Source organism: Pristiophorus japonicus, chromosome 27, assembly GCF_044704955.1.
Source record: "Pristiophorus japonicus isolate sPriJap1 chromosome 27, sPriJap1.hap1, whole genome shotgun sequence".
Lineage (NCBI taxonomy): Eukaryota > Metazoa > Chordata > Chondrichthyes > Pristiophoridae > Pristiophorus > Pristiophorus japonicus.
Window position 1 is genome coordinate 7,346,865 of NC_092003.1, and position 10,767 is coordinate 7,357,631.

At 52.7% G+C, this 10,767-nt stretch overlaps 1 protein-coding gene across 1 annotated transcript in view; it reads right to left on the bottom strand.

Moving 5' to 3' along the window:
- Positions 1–3,461, bottom strand: part of LOC139239337 (serine/threonine-protein kinase MRCK alpha-like) — a 103,006-nt gene extending 99,545 nt beyond the window's left edge. Inside the window, exon 1 of the mRNA XM_070868011.1 lies at positions 3,196–3,461. Coding sequence (XP_070724112.1) covers positions 3,196–3,379 — 184 coding nt within the window. The 5' untranslated portion in view covers positions 3,380–3,461. The remainder of the gene's footprint in view (positions 1–3,195) is intronic.
- Between the last annotated feature and the right edge of the window lie 7,306 nt (positions 3,462–10,767).

Consider the following 10,767-nt stretch of genomic DNA (forward strand, 5'->3'; position numbering starts at 1 on the left):
GGGTTCGATCGGGTAGAGGTAGAGAGGATGTTTCCCACTTGTGGGGGAGACCAGAACTCGGGGCCATCAATATCAGACAGTCACTGATAAACCCAATGGGGGGAATTCAGGAGAAACTTCTTCACCCAGAGAGGGGTGAGAATGTGGAACTCGCTGCCACAGGGAGGGGTTGAGGCGAATAGTATCAGATGCATTTAAGGGGAAGCTGGATAAACACTTGAGGGAGAAGGGAATAGAGGGTTATGCTGATGGGGTGAGATGGAGAGGGGTGGGAGGGGGCTGGTGTAGAGCATAAACCCCGGCACGGAGCGGTGGGCCCCAATGGGCTGGTTCTGTGTTCATCCACGCAATGAATTATGGGCTGTATGACCAGCAGAGCGGCAGGGGTGTGGGGGAGGGGCAGGCCGAGACCAACATCACTCACCCATCGTCAGGTGAACACTGTGGAGCTACACATCGACCCTATCTGACATGAGAGATGTGCAAGACGCAAAAGGATAGTATGCAGGTACAGCAAGTGATCAGGAAGGCCAATGGAATCTTGGCCTTTATTGCAAAGGGGATGGAGTATAAAAGCAGGGAAGTCTTGCTACAGTTATACAGGGTATTGGTGAGGCCACACCTGGAATACTGCGTGCAGTGTTAGTCTGCATATTTACTTGCTTTGGAGGCAGTTCAGAGAAGGTTCACTCGGTTGATTCCGGGGATGAGGAGGTTGACTTATGAGGAAAGGTTGAGTAGGTTGGGCCTCTGCTCATTGGAATTCAGAAGAATGAGAGGTGATCTTATCGCAACGTATAAGATGATGAGGGGGCTTGACAAGGTGGTTGCAGAGAGGATGTTTCCACTGATGGGGGAGACTAGAACTAGGGGGCATGGTCTTAGAATAAGGGGCCGCCCACTTAAAACTGAGATGAGGAGAAATTTCTTCTCTCAGAGGGTTGTAAATCTGTGGAACTCGCTGCCTCAGAGAGCTGTGGAAGCTGGGACATTGAATAAATTTAAGACAGAAATAGACAGTTTCTTAACCGATAAGGGGATAAGGGGTTATGGGGAGCGGGCGGGGAAGTGGAGCTGAGTCCATGATCGAATCAGCCATGATCTTATTGAATGGCGGAGCAGGCTCGAGGGGCTGTATGGCCTACTCCTGCTCCTATTTCTTATGTTCTTATGAAACCCGTCTTTTGGATGAGACGTTAAACCGAGGCCCCGTCTGCCCTCTCAGGTGGACGTAAAAGATCCCATGGCCACTATTGGAAGAAGAGCAGGGGGAGTTCTCCCCGGTGTCCTGGGGCCAATATTTATCCCTCAACCAACATCACTGAAACAGATGATCTGGATCATTATCACATTGCTGTGTGTGGGAGCTTGCTGTGCGCAAATTGGCTGCCGTGTTTCCTACATTGCAACAGTGACCACACTTCAAAAGTACTTCATTGGCTGTAAAGCGCTTTGGGATGTCCTGAGGTCATCAAAGGCACTATATAAATGCAAGTCTTTCTTTCAGGCTCTTCAATCTGACTTAGACCACGAATAGTGCAACCATTTTATGTATTAAAAAAAGGATAATGTTGCGATTATGTCTCAGGCATAATGTGTCTATCCCTCAGATGTCCAGATTACATGGGTCCAGGTACCATTCATGCCCCACGATAAGATGGGTTAGGGAGAGTGAGAATCAGCCAGGGTTCCTGCTCCCGATCACTGCACAGTGACCCCTGGGTTAGGGAGAGTGAGAATCAGCTAGGGTTCCTGCTCCCGATCACTGCCCAGTGACCCCTGGGTTAGAGAGAGGGGGAGAATCAGGCAGGGTTCCTGCTCCCGATCACTGCCCAGTGACCCCCTGGGTTAGGGAGAGAGTGAGAATCAGCCCGGGTTCCTGCTCCCGATCACTGCCCAGTGACCCCTGGGTTAGAGAGAGGAGGAGAATCAGCCCGGGTTCCTGCTCCCGATCACTGCCCAGTGACCCCCTGGGTTAGAGAGAGGAAGAGAATCAGCCCGGGTTCCTGCTCCCGATCACTGCCCAGTGACCCCCTGGGTTAGGGAGAGAGGAGAATCAGCCAGGGTTCCTGCTCCCGATCACTGCCCAGTGACCCCCTGGGTTAGGGAGAGAGTGAGAATCAGCCAGGGTTCCTGCTCCCGATCACTGCCCAGTGACCCCCTGGGTTAGGGAGAGAGGGAGAATCAGCCAGGGGTCCTGCTCCCGATCACGGCCCAGTGACCCCCTGGGTTAGGGAGAGAGTGAGAATCAGCCCGGGTTCCTGCTCCCGATCACTGCCCAGTGACCCCTGGGTTAGGGAGAGGGGGAGAATCAGCCAGGGTTCCTGCTCCCGATCACTGCCCAGTGACCCCTGGGTTAGAGAGAGGAGGAGAATCAGCCAGGGTTCCTGCTCCCGATCACTGCCCAGTGACCCCCTGGGTTAGGGAGAGGGGAGAATCAGCCAGGGTTCCTGCTCCCGATCACTGCCCAGTGACCCCCTGGGTTAGGGAGAGGGGAGAATCAGCCAGGGTTCCTGCTCCCGATCACTGCCCAGTGACCCCCTGGGTTAGGGAGAGGGGAGAATCAGCCAGGGTTCCTGCTCCCGATCACTGCCCAGTGACCCCTGGGTTAGGGAGAGGGGAGAATCAGCCAGGGTTCCTGCTCCCGATCACTGCCCAGTGACCCCCCTGCTGGAATGTGCTGGGGTCGGGCAAGGACATCGGATTCACATGTGATTTCCCAATGCAGTGAAATATCTGCCAACACACAACAGCCAAAGGGCGTGAGATGCTGGAGAGAGGGCGCCCGTGGAATCCTGACCCCCGCGAGGAGGGTTGGGGGCACATTTGAGAGGAGGAGCGGGGTGGGAATTGGAACAAAATAAACATGCTTAAATTACAGGCAAAGAAAGTCAATTGTAGATTTGTAATCAGTGAACAAGGAGCTAACAAGATTGAGGTCAGTCTGTCCTGAACTTGGTTGGAAAAGTTTGGCAAAAGTTTACCAAATGTTTGGCAGAAATTGAACAAATGTTTGGCAGCAGTTTGGCAAAGTTAACAAAAGTTTGGCAAATATTTAATAAAAGTTTAACACAAGTTTGGCAAAGTTTAACAAAAGTTTGGCAGAAGTTTAACACAAGTTTGGCAAAGTTTAACACAAGTTTGGCAAAAGTTTGAGCAAAGTTTAACACCACAAATATATAAACAGACACTCACCCCATTGCAGGAAGTCGGCGATATTCTGGTCCCTCAGAAGCGGGGAGCTGCTGCACTCGTAGTACAGGCAGATCAGGAGATCGAGCAGGGTCTCCACACTGAGCCCCAGCTCCAGCTCCCCGGCACCGGCGGCTTTCCGCACCACCAGCCGCTCCAACTGCTGCAGCCGCTGCTCGGCAGACATGGTGTCGGCTCCCTCTCTGAGTGCGGGAGGGACACTCTGTCTGGCGGCAGCTCCGGGCTGCCTCTCTGTGCTGTGTAATGCCTTACCCTCTGTCTGTCCCTGTCTTCCTCCCCCACCCACAATCTCTGTGCGACTGTCTCTCTCAGTCCCTCACCCTCCCTCTCAGTCCCTCACCCTCCCTCTGTCCCTCCCTTCTCTCTCTCTCTCTCTCTCTGCACTTACCTGGCCCTCAGGTGAGTGTCAGTCCCACCGACCAATCCCAGCCCGGCAGCCGCAGGTAAATAAGCAGCTCGCCTGCCAGCTAAAGCTGCATTTATGTCTAAGCTCCGCTGCGGGTGCCCTTGGGCTCTGCCATAGCTGGGGTGTGGGTGCAGGGGGGGGGGGGGGCACAGACTCTCACCGGGGTACGGGCTCTGCCATAGCTGGTGTCAGGGTTCAGCGGGCACTGGGGTTCCGATACCCGGGGTGTGTGGGTTCAGAGGGCACTGGGGTTCCGATACCCAGGGGTGTGTGGGTTCAGTGGGCACTGGGGTTCCGATACCCAGGGTGTGTGGGTTCAGAGGGCACTGGGGTTCCGATACCCAGGGTGTGTGGGTTCAGAGGGCACTGGGGTTCCGATACCCGGGGTGTGTGGGTTCAGAGGGCACTGGGGTTCCGATACCCGGGGTGTGTGGGTTCAGAGGGCACTGGGGTTCCGATACCCAGGGTGTGTGGGTTCAGAGGGCACTGGGGTGCCGATACCCGGGGTTAGTGGGTTCAGAGGGCACTGGGGTTCCGATACCCAGGGTGTGTGGGTTCAGTGGGCACTGGGGTTCAGATACCCGGGGTGTGTGGGTTCAGTGGGCACTGAGATCCCAATACCCAGGGTGTGTGGGTTCAGAGGGCACTGGGGTTCCGATACCCAGGGTGTGTGGGTTCAGTGGGCACTGGGGTTCAGATACCCAGGGTGTGTGGGTTCAGCGGGCACTGGGGTTCAGATACCCGGGGTGTGTGGGTTCAGCGGGCACTGGGGTTCAGATACCCGGGGTGTGTGGGTTCAGTGGGCACTGAGATCCCAATACCCAGGGTGTGTGGGTTCAGTGGGCACTGGGATTGCGATACCCAGGGTGTGTGGGTTCAGTGGGCACTGAGATCCCAATACCCAGGGTGTGTGGGTTCAGCGGGCACTGGGGTTCAGATACCCAGGGTGTGTGGGTTCAGCGGGCACTGGGGTTCAGATACCCGGGGTGTGTGGGTTCAGTGGGCACTGAGATCCCAATACCCAGGGTGTGTGGGTTCAGAGGGCACTGGGGTTCCGATACCCAGGGTGTGTGGGTTCAGTGGGCACTGGGGTTCAGATACCCAGGGTGTGTGGGTTCAGCGGGCACTGGGGTTCAGATACCCGGGGTGTGTGGGTTCAGTGGGCACTGAGATCCCAATACCCAGGGTGTGTGGGTTCAGTGGGCACTGGGATTGCGATACCCAGGGTGTGTGGGTTCAGTGGGCACTGAGATCCCAATACCCAGGGTGTGTGGGTTCAGCGGGCACTGGGGTTCAGATACCCAGGGTGTGTGGGTTCAGCGGGCACTGGGGTTCAGATACCCAGGGTGTGTGGGTTCAGTGGGCACTGGGATTGCGATACCCAGGGTGTTATGTTTAGAAAAACTCCACAGGACTGTGCATCTTCAGCTCAACTGTTGTGACCTTGGTCTGTTTATTGTAACTCCAGAGTGAGGGGGCAGCCATGGTACTCTGCCTTTTATACCTGCTTGCCCAGGGTGTGCAGGTGACCCATGGGTCTTCCACAGGTGCGCCCCCTGGGGGCAAGTCTTACACATTGGTCGTGTTTACATACATAACATCACTCCCCCCCCCCCCCCGCAAAGTTTTATGTACAAGTTATTTACAAGTTGAGGCGATTTGGCGCACTGCGTTCCTGGGTTGGTCGCCTGAGTTGAAGTCCTGGTATGGGTGAGTTGGTCGGATGCACTGTGGTGTGGCTGGTCTGATTGGACTGTTGGGCAAGGTGGGTTCATCCTCATGGTTGACAGCGAGGTCGATTGTGTTAGTGGGTCGCGGGAAGCTAGGTCCTTTCCAGTAGTTCCTGCTTACCTGTCGTTCGCAGTTTGGTCTGGGCCAAATGCTTTCTACATTTGCCCATTATATGGTTTCACAACAACAACACTCCATTTTCATCACATACACTCCATTCCCCCCCCCCCCCCCTTTGGCTAATACAGTGCCAGCAGCCCATCTGGGGCCATGAACATGGTCTACATCATTTATTCTGATGTCGCGTGGAGGAGCCGTGCGATCATGGTACATTCTCTGCTGATAGCATACGGAAGGCCCGGTTCTGAGTGATTCTGTCCGGTGACTGTGTAGCACCCAGGATAGCCGGGTCTGTAGGGAGTTTACCGTGACACGTGTGGTGCTTGGCTTTGTGATTTGGGCTGCCTGCTCCGGACTGTTGTCGCTGGCCCTAAGGTCTGGCAAGCCGAGGATGGCCGATATGGCCTTGAGACTTCCAGTAGCGGCGGGAGGCTGCGTGGTCCCCGTGGATCCAGGGCCATGGTATGGAGGTTCCCGGACCACCGACTGTGTGTAGCCTCCCTGTCTTTCTTTGCAACGTTGCAGGGTTGCCCCATAGGGGGGCCATCTGGTGGGACGAGCCTTTGCGACAGATAAGCTGCCACATCCCGTCTAGCGGTTCGCCATTAGCAGGCGGGTAACGTGGGATCCTGGCTGGTCCAGGTCCTAAACTGGGGAGCGGTTACGGTTGACCCCTCGCTTTCCAGCACTTCCACCACAACGAGCGGGTCTGCGGGCTGTGCCGTTTCCACCCTGGTGCTGGGCAACAGTAGTCAACTGAGGGCATCAGCGCCGCTCTCAGTGCCTGGCCCGTGGCGGATCATGTTACAGTGCTCAGACAGTGTTAGACATATTCGAAACATTGATAATAATGCCTCTGCTCTCCAAAAACTGTGAGATAGGCAGCTTGTCTGACTCGAGCAAATATTGGGACACTCTTTGGTACGTCTCTTTTGTCCCATGAACACAAGCTACTGCCTTGGTTAACTTACTGGATACATGTACAACCGGTTGGGGCTCGCCCGCTACTTTGGCTTGCTGTACAACACGCCCGATCCTGTGTGATGTCACATCACTTGCTACAAGTATTTTGTCAGATACATATACAACTGGTTGGGGTTCGCCCGCTACTGTGGCTTGTAGTAAGGTACCCCCGACCCCATATGATAACACATCATTGGCCGCGAAAGAGCGCTCACATGGGTTACACAGTGCAAACAACGTATTGGAACGTAGTGGGTTCCTGGCCTTCTCAGCGGCCGCCCCTTTACCTTTGCCCCAAGCCCAGTCGCCTTCCTTGCTGGGCAACACATGCCTCTGTTTCGTTGCGGCAACATCCCGTGGTCTGGACGCTCTCTCGTCCCGTGGTCTGGACGCTCTCTTGTCCCGTGGTCTGGACGCTCTCTCGTCCCGCGGTCTGGACGCTCTCTCGTCCCGCGGTCTGGACGCACTCTCGTCCATGTCCGTGATGCCGACTGCCGCGATCTTCCTCCCCAGGGATTTTGTCTCTGGCGTCGGGAAGACGCATTCGGATCGTTTCGGCCGGAGTCCCACTCTGCTTGGTCGACCTGGAGCCTCTTCCATCGTCGCGAAGAGGTCGTCGGTTTTGGTTGGTGGGCACTGCACCTGTACCGCTGCTCGGTTGATCTTTACCTCCTCGTGGTCATGATGAGCAACCTGTGCCTCGGGGATCTGCAAATGGATCTGCACTTCGATGCCTGATTCAGCTGAAGGCAGGGGGCTTGCTCAGCCTTTGAGCAAGGGAGACATCGCTCGCCGGAGAAGGTACACAAAGGTCTTCCCAGTTCCATCGAATCTTCCCATCCACCTTCTACCAAGCAGCGTTGGCCCATCACCTGAAACAATCCACAGCGATAAATCATGCACCGCTCTCTCATGGGATACTCTTACGTCCGCACTACCAATAACTGGTATCAGTTCCTTGGTGTAGGTGCGCAGCTTTGCCTGAATCGGGATCAGCTCGGGTCATTGTGCTCTGTCGCTCCACAGCCTCTCGAATGCCTTCTGGCTCATTACTGATGGACATGGGGGCGAGTCACATTCCGTGGAGACTGGACTGCCATTAGTTTAACTTTTAACATTATCGGAGGGCTTTTGCTGGTGGAAGTGTGTACCCCATACACTTCCTCTTCGTCCTCAGGTTGAGTTGCCTCTCTTGCTCAATCAGCGTGGTCCACGCCAGATCCATCACGTTCTGCCGACTCTGCCACGTGGTGAGTCGCAGGATGTTTGCACATTCGCTGGAGGTGCCCCATTGTTCCACAGCCCTTGCACACGTAGTGTTTGAATCAACATTGAAGGGCTCAATGATTACCCCCGCAGCACCATTCACGCCCCACAGCGGAGTCTGAGTCATCCTAGGTCTGGCTCCAGGGTGACCAAGGCTGAGAACTCACCATCCAGGGGTATTCAACATTTAGGAAGGATAGTCAGAAAGGAAAAGGAGGTGGGGTGGCGTTGCTGCAATAGTTAGGAAGTACATTAGCTTGGATGATGTGGAATCTATATGGGTAGAGCTGCAGAACACCAAAGGGCAGAAAACGCTAGTGGGAGTTGTGTACAGACCTCCAAACAGTAGTAGTGATGTTGGGGAGGGCATCAAACAGGAAATTAGGGGTGCATGCAATAAAGGTGCAGCAGTTATCATGAGTGACTTTAATATGCACATAGATTGGGCTAACCAAACTGGAAACAATACGGTGGAGGAGGATTTCCTGGAGTGCATAAGGGATGGTTTTCTAGACCAATATGTCGAGGAACCAACTAAGGGGGAGGCCATCTTAGACTGGGTGTTGTGTAATGAGAGAGGATTAATTAGCAATCTCATTGTGCGAGGCCCCTTGGGGAAGAGTGACCATAATATGGTGGAATTCTACATTAGGATGGAGAATGAAACAGTTAATTCAGAGACCATGGTCCAGAACTTAAAGAAGGGTAACTTTGAAGGTATGAGGCGTGAATTGACTAGGATAGATTGGCGAATGATACTTAAGGGGTTGACAGTGGATGGGCAATGGCAGACATTTAGAGACCACATGGATGAACTACAACAATTGTACATCCCTGTCTGGCGTAAAAATAAAAAAGGGAAGGTGGCTCAACCGTGGCTATCAAGGGAAATCAGGGATAGTATTAAAGCCAAGGAAGTGGCATACAAATTGGCCAGAAATAGCAGCGGGGACTGGGAGAAATTTAGAACTCAGCAGAGGAGGACAAAGGGTTTGATTAGGGCAGGGAAAATAGAGTATGAGAGGAAGCTTGCAGGGAACATTAAGACAGACTGCAAAAGCTTCTATAGATATGTAAAGAAAAAAAGGTTAGTAAAGACAAACGTAGGTCCCCTGCAGTCAGAATCAGGGGAAGTCATAACGGGGAACAAAGAAATGGCAGACCAATTGAACAAGTACTTTGGTTTGGTATTCACTAAGGAGGACACAAACAACCTTCCGGATATAAAAGGGGTCAGAGGGTCTAGTAAGAAGGAGGAACTGAGGGAAATCCTTATTAGTCGGGAAATTGTGTTGGGGAAATTGATGGGATTGAAGGCCGATAAATCCCCAGGGTTGATGGACTGCATCCCAGAGTACTTAAGGAGGTGGCCTTGGAAATAGCGGATGCATTGACAGTCATTTTCCAACATTCCACAGACTCTGGATCAGTTCCTATGGAGTGGAGGGTAGCCAATGTAACCCCACTTTTTAAAAAAGGAGGGAGAGAAAAAAGGGAATTATAGACCGGTCAGCCTGACCTCAGTAGTGGATAAAATGATGGAATCAATTATTAAGGATGTCATAGCAGCGCATTTGGAAAGAGGTGACATGATAGGTCCAAGTCAGCATGGATTTATGAAAGGGAAATCATGCTTGACAAATCTTCTGGAATTTTTTGAGGATGTTTCCAGTAGAGTGGACAAGGGAGGAACCAGTTGATGTGGTGTATTTGGACTTTCGAAGGCTTTCGACAAGGTCCCACATAAGAGATTAATGTGCAAAGTTAAAGCACATGGGATTGGGGGTAGTGTGCTGACATGGACTGAGAACTGGTTGTCAAACAGGAAGCAAAGAGTAGGAGTAAATGGGTACTTTTGAGAATGGCAGGCAGTGACTAATGGGGTACCGCAGGGTTCTGTGCTGGGGCCCCAGCTGTTTACATTGATCATTAATGATTTAGACGAGGGGATTAAATGTAGTATCTCCAAATTTGCGGATGACACTAAATTGGGTGGCAGTGTGAGCTGCGAGGAGGATGCTATGAGGCTGCAGAGTGACTTGGATAGGTTAGGTGAGTGGGCAAATGCATGGCAGATGAAGTATAATGTGGATAAATGTGAGGTTATCCACTTTGATGGTAAAAACAGAGAGACAGACTATTATCTGAATGGTGACAGATTAGGAAAAGGGGAGGTCATGGTACATCAGTCATTGAAGGTTGGCATGCAGGTACAGCAGGCGGTTAAGAAAGCAAATGGCATGTTGGCCTTCATAGCGAGAGGATTTGAGTACAGGGGCAGGGAGGTGTTGCTACAGTTGTACAGGGCCTTGGTGAGGCCACACCTGGAGTATTGTGTACAGTTTTGGTCTCCTAACTTGAGGAAGGACATTCTTGCTATTGAGGGAGTGCAGCGAAGATTCACCAGACTGATTCCCGGGATGGTGGGACTGACCTATCAAGAAAGACTGGATCAACTGGGCTTGTATTCACTGGAGTTCAGAAGAATGAAAGGGGATCTCATAGAAATGTTTAAAATTCTGACGGGTTTAGACAGGTTAGATGCAGGAAGAATGTTCCCGATATTGGAAAAGTCCAGAACCAGGGGTCACAGTCTAAGGATAAGGGGTAAGCCATTTAGGACCGAGATGAGGAGAAACTTCTTCACCCAGAGAGTGGTGAACCTGTGGAATTCTCTACCACAGAAAGTAGTTGAGGCCAATTCACTAAATATATTCAAAAGGGAGTTAGATGTAATCTTTACTACTCGGGGGATCAAGGGGTATGGTGAGAAAGCAGGAAGGGGGTACTGAAGTTGCATGTTCAGCCATGAACTCATTGAATGGCGGTGCAGGCAAGAAGGGCCGAATAGCCTACTCCTGCACCTATTTTCTATGTTTCTATGGTTTCTGCGGGCGTGTGGGCCCTGCCGTGTACAGTTCTGCCTGCTGAAGGCGTTATTTTATGCACAGTACGTGCCGGTGAGTTCCGATGCTGCAATGATATCTGTTTAGCGTTATCGCTCGTGGACATAAAAGCCTGGGCTATCGTGATGGCCTTGCTCAGATCTAGGGATTCGGCAGGCAGCA